The 12,579-nt window shown below is 44.3% G+C and overlaps 2 protein-coding genes across 3 annotated transcripts in view; one reads left to right on the top strand and one right to left on the bottom strand.

Moving 5' to 3' along the window:
* Window positions 1-4,616, top strand: part of RPL30 (ribosomal protein L30) — a 13,660-nt gene extending 9,044 nt beyond the window's left edge. Inside the window, exons 4-5 of the mRNA XM_018556155.1 lie at window positions 1,574-1,704; window positions 4,525-4,616. Coding sequence (XP_018411657.1) covers window positions 1,574-1,704; window positions 4,525-4,577 — 184 coding nt within the window. The 3' untranslated portion in view covers window positions 4,578-4,616. The remainder of the gene's footprint in view (window positions 1-1,573; window positions 1,705-4,524) is intronic.
* Window positions 4,617-10,636: 6,020 nt separating this feature from the next.
* MATN2 (matrilin 2) overlaps window positions 10,637-12,579 on the bottom strand; it is an 84,789-nt gene continuing 82,846 nt past the window's right edge. For both annotated transcript variants that reach the window (XM_018556166.1, XM_018556167.1), the window contains one exon: window positions 10,637-10,724. In XM_018556166.1, coding sequence (XP_018411668.1) covers window positions 10,669-10,724 — 56 coding nt within the window. In that variant the 3' untranslated portion in view covers window positions 10,637-10,668. The remainder of the gene's footprint in view (window positions 10,725-12,579) is intronic.

Here is a 12,579-nt window from a genome sequence, read left to right on the forward strand (position 1 = left end):
ACCCCACCATACCATAACCTAGTGGGAGGTGTCCCATAGTCCTCCTCCATAGGGGATGTGTTCCATAGTCCACAAAGGTGGCTGGGAACAATGATAGTGCTGCACGGATGTAGAGCTCAGGACGTTATCAACTCGCACTACTTCTGGCAGGATCTACTTGGTTTACTTTTTTTTTTTTGCACACATAGAACAGATACAAAACTTTCTGAGCAGTAGGTGTAGGGACATTTTTTGTTTTCTTTGCCTCCTCATCTACATTTTTGTAGTTCTGGAGTATATGTGTTCCCTGTTATTTACTGGCCAGAAAAACCTATGTGGTGACTGTAAAGGCATCAGATCTCTCCCCCCCCGAGCCTTACTGGTAATTGCTTACATTGGTGGGCAGTGGAATGTTTGGAAGATTTTAGCCATGAAGACAGTCTGGCCCCAGTAAGAAATGAGAAAGGGGTGCTGGTTGGTGTTTGGAGTATGTTCAAGAATGTTAAAACTTCAGATTGCAGTGCAGGTTCTGTTTTAGATCGGACTTGACAGAACAATAGCTTTGAGTTGGAAGTACCAGGCTTTGATTATTGCTTTTCTGCAGTTTGCATGTAGTAAGCCCTCGTTCACACCTGAACGTTTTGTAGCGCGTTCTACGCTCGACGAACGCTCTACAAAACGCTGTAATATAAATCCCATTGTATTCAATGGTCTCGTTCCCACCTTGGCGTATTTCCGCCCGTCCCTAACGTGCTACAAAACGGCCCTCGCCTGAAAAGGTACAGGTACTACTTTGGGCCGTTCTGTTGCGCGTTTCCATTGGGATACAGCCAAGTAGCCTTCGGAAACGCGCAATGGTCGCGCAACTTTTTTTTACCGTAAATCGCGGTAAAAAAACATGCGACGGTCGCGCATATGCAATACGCCTAGGTGTGAGCGAGACCTAAGTGCTTGTGAATTTCAGAACTGTTGGCTCTGATGGGTTCCCCACCACATCCCACAATACAGGATGCTTGTCAGTAGGTGGCTGGATCCCTGCTTGCTTTGCTTTTGGGGTGTTTCTTAGTGTTGACTTTTGTGCAGGTCTCTGTGTGTATACTTCAGGCGTCTCGTGTTTAGAGGGTCTCAAGGCACCATTTTGATTGATGGAGATCTGATCAGCACAGACCTGTTAATAAACTGAGGTCCGGTTTTTATTTTTATTTTTTTTTACTCTTGAGGACAGGAATTGTCTTTGGGAGCATATTTTTTAAAATAAATCCTGTCCACGCTTTGGCAGGACATATACTAAAATTGGAACGATACAGAGAAGATTAGCATGGCCCCTGCGCAAGGATGACACGCAAATTCGTGAAACATTCCATATTTTAAGAAAAAAAAAATCCTGCTTGCTGCAACATTTGTTTCAATTTCCGGCAAAACAAACCCTTCAGAGGGAATAATGGCATTTGTGTGTGATGCCTTAGAAGCATTGTATTTAGTTCAGTATAGAATGGTTCACCTTGGTGCATATGACTACATTTTGGTGTTTTTGTTTTGTATACAATATATTTTTTTCAGTGAGATTTTAATGTACAGCGTGCCTCTTCCACAGAAAATCAGAGATTGAATACTATGCAATGTTGGCAAAGACCGGAGTCCACCACTACAGCGGCAACAACATTGAACTTGGTACAGCCTGCGGTAAATACTACAGAGTGTGCACACTGGCGATCATTGATCCAGGTATGTACTGGTCACATATATCTCTGGTCTCTGCATGCAGGTGCCTTCCTATATGCGAATATATTCTCGCTGGATTGATCTGCCGTGATCAGTTCAGGCTAGACGTTCGCTAGATTAAAACTAGTTTGTGTCCTCGGCACTGCTCCTTCTGCAGTTCTGATTCTTAAAAGCTAGTTACATGTGATGCCTCCAGCTGAAAATAGTCCCCCGAGCACAACTGTGTGTGCTTTGCCTGGCCATTTGAGTTCGTCCTGTCATTGACATGCGTCATTGGGGATTTTGCGTATTGTTAATATGAGGGAAGTACATTAAAATGTGAGCTCCCATTCTGTAATTCAGAAATGTCCCCAATAATCTTCCAGGAGAGCAGCCTGACAGATGATTGGCTCTTCCATCTACAGGGAACACAATCAGAATTATTTAAAAAAACAAAGCCTCCCACCCCCTCATTTCTCCAGGTTTTTTTTTCTTACCATCCAGTTGCGCAACATTTATTGTCCTTGACCGGATGGCCTTGGGGTCAGCAGTCCCCCTCTGCGTCGGTGCTGTGGATTGCCTATGGCTTGGTCAGTTCCTCCCAGAGGTACCCTGTTTGCTGGGATCTTGCCCCCCCCCTCGTTTTGCCTCTTGGGGAGGGGGTGTTATCTCCTGAAGTCCCCTGCCTGGTGCTGTTTCCATGGGTCAGCTGAAGGTAGCTTGCCTGTGTGGCAGGAATAGTGCGGCGGTTTTTATCATTTCACTGCAGCATATTGTAGAGATCTAGGTAGACCCAATTGAAACCATACAGGACATTCATCAATTCGAACACATTAAAGAGTAAATGCAATTATTCTTTCTGCCCTCCCCTTAACATCAGAGCCCACCCTCTACAGGTTTATAGTTGCCAAGATCAGCTGCCTGTGCCTCCCAAGGATTGTTTACATCTCGCTGAACTCCCCTCACTGCTGCGTCTGCAGCACTATAGAAGTCTATAGGGCTCATCTACCGGCCAGGAGACTGAGGTTGATGAGCCCTATAGAAGGCCTTGGTGTATCTACATGCTTTGAAGAAGTCACCTGCCTGCTTTTCAATTTGTTGCTGATGTGTTTAAGGAACGTGGCTGACTGTGTCCAGTTCTGGAAAGCTCACAAAGATCTAGAACAAGTCCATAGATGGGCAACAAAAATGGTGAAAGATCTAAGGGATAAAACATTGGGAAGAACTCCAGAAACCTTGTGTAAAGTCTCGAAGCAGGGAAATGATGAACGTGACTAAAACCTTTGTATACATTAAAGCAGACCACCTGGCTTCCCGATTAGCAGGAAGCCGGCCCCATGCTTCTTGTCACTAGGTGACGAGAAAGCATGGAGCTGGCTTTCTGCCAATCGGCAAGCTGGGCGCTGTGTAATGACTGGTTGGGAAGCAGGCTCCATGCTCCCTTGGCATGAGGTGACGAGGGAGCATGAAGCCGGCTTCACGGCCAATGAGAAAGGCCGGGTTGCGTCATTACACGGTGCCCTGCTTCCTGATTGGCCAGCTTTCCAACCAATCAGGAATCCGGGCAACGTGTAAGGACTCCCTGCCCGTCTTCCTGATACTGGAAGTATCTGGCTAGGCATCGGAGCATTTGGGCTCAACATTGGCACTGATGCTAGTATCGGTGCACCCCTAGTTAATAATTTTCCCCGAAGTTATGTAAGGTTCAGGAGGGCAGTATTTTTAATGTTGAAATGAAGAACGCATGGACAGGACCCCAAAAGAGTAGTTGATGGTTGGAATAGACTTCCAGCAGGGATGGTCAGTCAACAGTAAGTTTAAATTAACTTGGGGAAAACCGGATCTATACTCTGAGGGAAAAAAAAGAATAAAATAATTGAGTATAAAAACAGGGCAGACACGATGGAACCCACGGACTCTGTCACTCTTCTATGTTTCTTTGTGTGAAATATCTCTGCAGCCAGACAGGGAGATTTACAATGTGGTTCTGTTAGATTGCATGTAACAGGACAGAAATAAACCCGGTTACCACCTCTCGCTACCTGCGTCACCCGTCGCTGTTCTATTGAAGAGATATTGCCGGATGACTCTCTTTTCTGCCGCTCCTTCAGGCGGCAATTTCTCTTCAGTAACATGGCAAAGGGTGCAAGGAGCGGGCAAGTGCTTACTTTTTACAGGGATATATATATATTTTTTTTTTTTGTTATCTTTGATTTTCTAGACACTTTCAACCCCTCCATTGCACCAGCATATAACAATTGGACATTTTCAGTAGAGCAATGCAGCCAATTGCTTCAATCTCAGCAGAATACTTTTTCAATAATCGATTATAATCGATTATGTCGATTAGTTGTTGCAGCCCTATATAGTACATTATTTTGTCAGACAAGTACATTTGGTTTTCTGACCATTTTTGCTCGTTACTTCCACATTAATCAGTGCTTTTAGAGTACATGACAATGCTTAGTCCCTGCCACAATGGTGCTTACAATGTTCCTGCTATGGGCATGTGAGCGCTTAAATCATTTCTAGGGCCAAATGAGGTTGGTTTTCTTAACGGTTTATCTTTGGAATATAGGAGGAACACTAAAGCACTGGCATAAACGCTGAACAATACCAGTTGTTGGTATCATATTATTTCTTATACTCAATCTGTGACTGGAGAAGTAGTTGCTGGGTGTATTTTTCGATATAAAGGTTTATTTTCAGTACAAAAACGACATACGACAGCACATAACATCTCAGTGCTGGGTGTATTTTTAAGGCTTTCCATGTGTAGTGTATGAATAGATTGTCTTGTCATACAGTCTGCATTCTGTACTTAGACATCCTTTTGTCTTGCAGGTGATTCCGACATCATTAGAAGCATGCCAGAACAGCAGCCCATTGAGAAGTAAATTTCTTCATCAAATTGTTAATAAATATCTGGTTTCCCAGTTGTGCCTTGTGTGGTTTTATGAGCGGTGGTGTCACTTTTTCTATCCATGTAAAAATGTTTTCTTATGTAGTGTACAGAGAATCGTCTTCCTTGTCTGGATTATAAACTGGTATGTGTGAAGGATGGATTTGTCCTTTAAAAGATCATACCTAGGAAGCTTGCCCCAAATTCTATCTCCCTTTTAGATGATAAATGATACCTTGTGATGTAACTCTGATTGTATAGGATGGGAATGAGACGTGTTCAGGTTACTACAGCGATTGGTGTGTAGAACAAACGGTACCTTTTTAAAGTGTATTTCCACTCTTGCAGTCAAATTGACGTATACTGTTTTTGTTTTTTTTCAAAAATGTTTCTTTCCTCATGTTTTGTTGCAGCAGGCAACATGGCTGATTCCAGTGTTTTTTTGAGCACCTTCACAGTGATCTGTCCTAGAAAACCTAGGACTGAAATTTGAGGATTGTTTCTCCCATTAGGTTCATTAACATATAATGGAGAAGCCCCTCACAGCCCGACTGGGATGCCTGACCATTAATCATCATGCATAGGGGGATGCATTGGTGGAATTTGTAACCCTTAAGGAGCCAAGATTTCCTAACCCAAGTAAAAGCAAGAAGCTTTTTTTTTTTTTTTAGCTTGTGCTATGTGAATGGGAAGGTGTAACAAATATAAAATAGGTGTTATCCCACTTTGGCTGCAAAAATGGAAATACACTTTAAGCCATTTTGATCAGTGACAGCCGGGCAGCTCTAATGTTCTGCAGTGGCAGCTGTTCTATTTTTATATATGAATGATCCTCGTGGGGAGACTGATGGCTGGTCCAGTGGCTGTGTGACTATGTATTCTGTAATGGATTTTCCTAAAGAGCAGGAAAATGGGGAGCCGAGTCTTGCTCTGGATGTCACCAGCAGAAGAAGGAGATGGATCTTATTAATATATTGTATTCGCCCTTCCACATTCTACACTTGCTATCGGATATCTTCTCACTGGTGTTAACTTGTTACGTTCTTGGCCCCTTTTTTATGTTTAAGACCAGTGCAGCTTCCTGCTGTTAGACTTTTATAGGTGAACGCTCAGTCACAAGATGAAGGATCTTGTTTACTTTCAATCCAAGAGCTCCCTTTTTTTTTTTTTACTTGCTAAAACATATTCACCACTGAATCTGATGACCTTGATCTAAAAATTTTGATATGCACATAATGTTGCTGGCAGAGGGTATGAAAAAAGAAAAAACATACTAATGGTCCATAAAGTGCCTCCATTTAGATGTGGAGAGACAATTGTAAAATGTTTCTGTTCCTCTATCCAAGTATATATGCATGTACCTGGATTTATGTGCACATGCATGAATTACACACGCTGCAGTGTGTATGTGGGATGCAGTGTGTTCTACTTTGGTTTTAAATAGCTGAACGCAGTGTGAGATTACTGTGCATATTGCAGATGTGCGCATTTGCCAGTAGTGTAGCGCTTCTGCCAAGCAGCACTGGTTGGAATCCCGTCCAGGTCATTATCTGCAAGGGGCTTGCATGTTCTCCCTGTGCTTGCGTGAGTTTCCTCCCATACAGACATGGTGGTGGTTAATTGGCTCTTGTATGTATGCATGAGAGATAGGGACCTTAGATTGTAAGATTGAGGGCAGGGACTGAAGTGAATGTGCATGTAAAGCACTGGGGAAATTGTTGGCATTATATAAATTCCTGAAATAAAAAAATATACAATACTTATGCGTTCAGATCTGTAAAAATAACTATATGCTGTGTGCATCAAAATGCTGTATATTTTTATCCTCCTGGTTGCATTAGTCATCTTGTGACCCGGTTTTCTGCAATAGCCAGCACACCTCTTCCTTCACCTCAGCTTTGGTCGCTAAATGGGGATACCGCAGTCATAAGTGTGGCCCAATATCCTGCTTCTAACATCTAAAAACATTACCAGGGAGTTACCATTGTTTAAGCTGTTGGAACTATATCAGCACAATATTTATCTAAACCCAAGAACACAAATGTAATATATTGCAGCTTACCAGCCCTGTGCGCTAGTTGCTTTATTTCTTTTTCCCAAACCTGGTAACCTGCAAATAACACTTCCTGTTTTAGGGTGGCTGCACTCAATCAGCTCAGGTAGCTTCAGTACTTGCTGAAAATTTTAACTTTTTTGTTTTTGGGTTTAGTTAAGTTTTTTTTGTACTTGGCCTAAAATCCCATTGGAGTCCATTGAGGCAAACGGGTATACCTGTTTAATAGTTTCAGATGCACAGAGGGAACCAGTTTAAGATCCTATGGAGTCACACGGGAACAAACAAGGGAAATGTCTTAAGGAAGGGGTGAGAGGCAATCGGTCTCTGAAACAAGATAGAAAGGGCAGAAACTCTGGTTTAGACCTAGCTACAAGAAGAAGAGGAATAATCCCACGGAGAAAATCCAAGGGTGGAAGCCCCCAAACTCGCACCTAAAGTATGCCCTCCACTTCTGTTGATCGACAATTCAGGGAGTAGCCTTCGGCATATTAGGAATCACAGATTCAGAGATGCCCCTGCTTATCAAAAAGCCATGCTGTTAAAGCCATCATCTGTAAACTGGATGGTAGTTAAAAATCTTGAGGCAAAAAAAAATAATCTGATAATGTAGTCCACACACTGTCCTCCAGGAGTTTTACCAGGTTGCCAATCCATAGCTGCCTGGGCCAATCAAGAGCATTTAGCAACACCGGAATGATCATCAGGAACCATCACCATCATGCAAAGCAGATGAGGAAAATGTTTCAGGAGAGGAAAGGCATCGATCAGGGTGTACTGATCCCAAGAGCCATCCGAGCATCCACTGCTTCTGCTAGAGGATCCCTGGATCTGGAGAAATCTGTGCAGAATGTTTTTTAACCTGGTGGCCAGGATGTCCACATGCAGTGTTCCCTTGTTTGACAGGTCCTTGAACACCTCTGGTTGTAGGGACCACACTTCCTGGTCCAGGCGCTGTCTGCTGAGGAAGCTTGCCTACCAGTTGTCTGACCTAAATGTACATAGCGGTCAAGGTTAGAATGTTAAGTTTTGGCCAGCACGTGATTCAATCTGCCTCTTGCAGCGCTGAGATTTCTGGTTCCTCCCTGATGGTTGATGTATGCCATCACCATGGTGGTGGTTGACTGAATCTGGATCAGATGGCCTCCTAGCAGGATGGTTCAGTACTATAGAGACAACTAAACAACCTGAAATTCCAGGATGTTGATTGGGAGATGAGACTCCTCCAATGACCAAGTTCCCTGCACTGATAGGGTGCCTAGGGCTCCTCTGTACATTGATAGTCTAGCATCTGTCATGAAGATCTTCCATTAGCTGGGAAGAAAGCACTGCTCTGATTCCAGGGACATCCTGATCCTTGTTGCCAGTCCAGGTACCTGATTGATTTGTTCCACAATGGAATGGTTGCCATCAGGCCCAAGACTCTCATGCAGAATCAGAGTTAGATGACTCCTGGACTGGAGAGCTTGCAACTGAGATCTGAGAGTCTGAAGTTTTTCTTGCGGCAAAAACGCTCTGACTTGAGCTAGTGTTAATGCCTTGACAGTCAAAACCATTTGTCCACCAGCATCAGCACGGACTGTTCCCTCAACAGGAGAACTAGATATCCTACAATGGGGATGCCATGAGAGGGCAGTAGGGCTAATACTGGGGCCAGCCCCTTGGTCAACAGACTGGAGGCTGCAGAGCAGGGCTGCGAATTGGTCAATGTAGGGTCCCTACATTAAAGCATAAGAAATACTGATGCACTGCAAAAGTGGGGACATGTATTACCTTTATGTTCACAGAAGTATAGTCTCTCTGGTGAAGGAAGGCAATAGCAGACCTGGTGGAGACCATGCAGAATTTCTGACCTTGAATGAAGACTTTCAGAGCCTTGACATCCAAGATGGGGCAGATCCTTAAAACTGTTTTTCCACAGGACCTGGGGCAATGACGCCTCAGCACAGAAGACCGGAGAGGGCTCAGTGGTGATCTGCTAATTTCTGCAGGAGACAGGAAGGTTTGAGGTGAGAAATGAAACAGGGCAGGGAGCTAAACTCCAACACTGGGGATACCACCTCTTGCACCCACGTGTCTGAGATGCAACCTGTCAGTTAAAACCCCCCTACTCTGGAAAGTGGGATCACACCTTCCTGCTGAGGCAGGCTTGTCTGAGGATTTGGTAGGCTTTGATCCCCAGACCTTAGGGATGGACTGGGAGCCATGTTTGGAGGGTCTTGATGTGGAGGGTGCAGGAGTGAAGAAATGAATGTATCTTGACAGATAAAGAGGGAGAAGTCTTTGCAGTCTTCTCGCTTAGTCTTCTGTTGCTGAGGAAGTTCTCATGAAAATGCTGAGGAAAACGGGTGAAGCACTTTAACTGAAGTATCCTATGCATGTGTACTGACAGAAGACCCATATGAGAGATAGGCCAGGAAGCTTCCAGCAGGCCATCACAACTTTAAGTTTAAAGTTACAGCCATTTGCTCTACGTGTTCTGTAATCAAGGTATCAACCGCAGCAATGGTAAGATCTCTTTTAAGGAATATTGATCAGTCAGCCATGGTTTGGTACAGTAAAGTTACAGCCAAGATGGCAGGAAGAGCAGGGCCTGCCAGTGAGAACAGTGTTCTAGAGAGGGCCTCCAATTGTTGATTGTTGGGTCTTTAAAAAAAATAAATAAAGGTGCTTCTTCCACTTGTATACTTACATTGTTAAGGTGGGACCCTGCCAGATCCTCAGTGAGGGGTATAGGGGCAAATAGACTCTAGGAGCAGAGGGCAACCGGATTCCAGGCTGCAGACATTGGCACCATCAGTAAGCATGCTGCAAGCAGCCCTGGAGCACTTAGCAGAGTGTGAGCTGGGGGCACCTCTTACCCTCACATGTTGTGACTACATGGCAGTAAGGCAACACAAGGCCCAAGAGACGACATCAGGGGCTCACTAAACCCAAGCAGCTGGTAGCAGGTGAGGGACGCATGGTCACTGTAGGTGGCTGTTCCTCGCTGTAGTAGGAAGGGATTGACGATCAAAGTTCCACATGACTTTTTGCAAGCAGCAGCAGAAGATGCTTCTTCAATGCTGTATGGTAGAAAAGAGTGCTTGTGACACTTAACACAGCAGATGTCATCACTCAGTCCCACAGCGTTAACATCTTACGCAGTAAAACCCTCGCCAAATGGGTTTTTATTACTGTCTCTGCTACTTTCTGTCCCCATGACCCCCTGTAATAACCTGACACCCAGGGTATCCTCAGTAGGGATGTTGAGATACCAAGTACCGTACTCAGTACAAGTACAGATACTTTTCCAGCTCCAAGACTAGACTAGAGAAAAATTCAAAAATTAGGAGGCAGCTGTCATTTGAAAGGAGCACACGGAGCTCCTGGGATTTGTACATCTCTGTTATAATTAAAAAAAAAATATATATATAAATAAAGGGATGCACAGATACCATTTTTGCAAGTACGAGTACTGATATATTTTTGTTTATTGTCATGTGACAGTTTTTCCTAAAACAATACAGACTAATGATTTCCGGACAGTGGTGGAGCGCCATCGCCAGGTCCCAGCTGCAACCCTGGTAGTTCTCGTGAAAATGCCAAGTATCTGCACTGGTATCGGTGCATCCCTAATCCCCTGGACAGAATGTGACGCAGTAATAAATGTAACCCTTCTCCACCCACTATGTATAATTAACAAAAAAAGTTTTGGGTTTTAATATCTGAACAAGCATAGTCAAATGATTTTAAAACCAGACACAATTTAACAAACCGTACACATTTTAATATTTATACTTCATAAAACAAGGTGAGAAGGGCTAGAACATTTTAAATTACAAAACTAGACTTAGTCCATAAAATTGTTTTGTATTTTCCCTCTTGTGTCCCATAGAAATTCACATATAAAATTCTCAATGATAGACTTGGCACAAAATACTTTCTCTGTATATTCGGTTTCTGGACTGAAACTAAAAATAATATAAATAAAATACATTTCTGATTGTTCAGAGCATGGAATCTTCTTTGAGTTCAGTGGAAATCAAGTCTGTTATCTTTGTCCCACGCGGTTCTCCAAAATCTCCATCCGCCTTGTGATTTGCTCTAGTAAGTTTATGTCAAGGGAAGAAATAAAAACAGGCATGAATCTATCTATATGTGTGGGTTAAAGGGTCCGTCCACCCAAGACTGAGATGTCGGTTTTTGGGAGATATTTTGGAGTTAGACCAACTGACAGCTTTGTATAGTTCTCGTGGTCTACTCGAGAGATATTGAATTCCTGGGTCTGTACATCTGCTGTGGCCATTACAAGGGGTGCCCAACCCCCACCCCCCCGCTATATTTTATGGTATGGATAAAGCAACACAAAAAGCTGGAAGACAAAATTTAGAGGCAACACACAGGTTCAGGTGGACAGGAACAGAAGCAAGAATTATGGCAGGGAGATCCTGTTCGGGTATCCAAGAAATATAAGAAGCCAAAGGCTAACACCTTTAACAAGTCAGTTTGTTAAATTATTCCACAGCAAGTGTGACTGCATAGAAAAGACAAACTTTCACAACAGATCAGAGAAAGCTGCCACAATATTAACCAGTTAGGAAAAGTCTTCAGAATACACTTTATCAGTCACTATTAGGGATGCACCGATACCAGTACCGGGGCCAATACCGGTTATTTGGACTTGTACTTGCCCAAAAGCTTTGATACTTGCCTCCGATACCGGGACTTCTTGTCAGAGGGAGGTCACCCTCTGACCGGCAGTGTCGAGGGAGCATGGAGTGGGCTTCCTATCCAATCAGGAAGCCGGCTTTACGTGTTGCTAAGCAGCCTGGCTTCCTAACCAATCAGGAAGCCGAGCAGCACGTAATGACCAGCCTCCCTGGTTGGTCAAGAAGCCACGTTGCCTAGCCAATCAGGAAGCCGGGGCGGCACGTCATGACCCGCGTCCCGGATTCCAGATTAGTCAGGAAGCCATGTTGCCTAGAAATGAATGAAGCCAGCTTCCTAGCCAATCAGGAAGCCGGGAGGTGGGTCATGATATGCCACCCGGCTTCCCGATTGGCTAGGAAGCCAGCTTCACTTGCTGCAAGGCAGCCTGGTTTCCTGACCAATCAGGAAGCCGGACGGCACCTCATGACTCACCGCCCCGGATTCCTGTTTGGTGAGGAAGCCAGGCAGCCTCTGAAGCCAGTGTTCATGACGGATCATGATCCGCGGCCCGACTTCCTGATGATCAGGGCACAATGCACTGGTACTCAGTATTGTCGAGTACCGAAAAAAATATATCGGTACTTGATGCCGAAAAAACGGTATGTGTACATCCCTAGTCACTAAAGAGATCTCTGGCTGTCTAGTGCTTCTGCAAAATACATGTATGTAAGGGTCTGCACATCGCTGAAGAATTAGCCTGCTTGGTATTATTTAGAATGGACTGCCAAACAATGGCAACAGTACAAAAACTGGGCCTGCACGTTGCGCTGGAGTGCGACCATGTGTGGTAAAATGTGCGTTTTACTGTACATGACCATAGCGCATAAAAGTGTGAAGAGGCCGTAAATTACACAGTGTTTCTGTATTATTGTGTTGGGGTGCCATGCAAGCACCACAATGCACTGTAAGTGAATGGGCTCTTAGGCTGGGTTCACACCTAGGCGTATTACGCATGCACGTCTGTCGCGCGACCGCCACGCGGTTTTTTTTACCGCGATTCGCAGTAAAAAAAACGCGCGACCGTCGCGCGATTCTGAAGGCTACTTGGCTGTATCCCAATGGAAACGCCCTCCAAAACGTCCCAAAGAAGTACATGTACTTGTTTGGGCGTCAGCCGTTTTGTAGGGCGTTCAGACAGGCGGAAATACGGAAAGGTGTGAACCATACCCATAGAAAACAATGGGATTTTCATGGTTGTACGTTTTGTAGAGCGTTCATAGAGCGTTGAACGCCCGACAAAACGGAAAGGTGT

The sequence above is a fragment of the Nanorana parkeri genome, unplaced genomic scaffold (genome assembly GCF_000935625.1).
Source record: "Nanorana parkeri isolate BGI_ZX_2015 unplaced genomic scaffold, ASM93562v1 scaffold226, whole genome shotgun sequence".
Classification (NCBI taxonomy): domain Eukaryota; kingdom Metazoa; phylum Chordata; class Amphibia; order Anura; family Dicroglossidae; genus Nanorana; species Nanorana parkeri.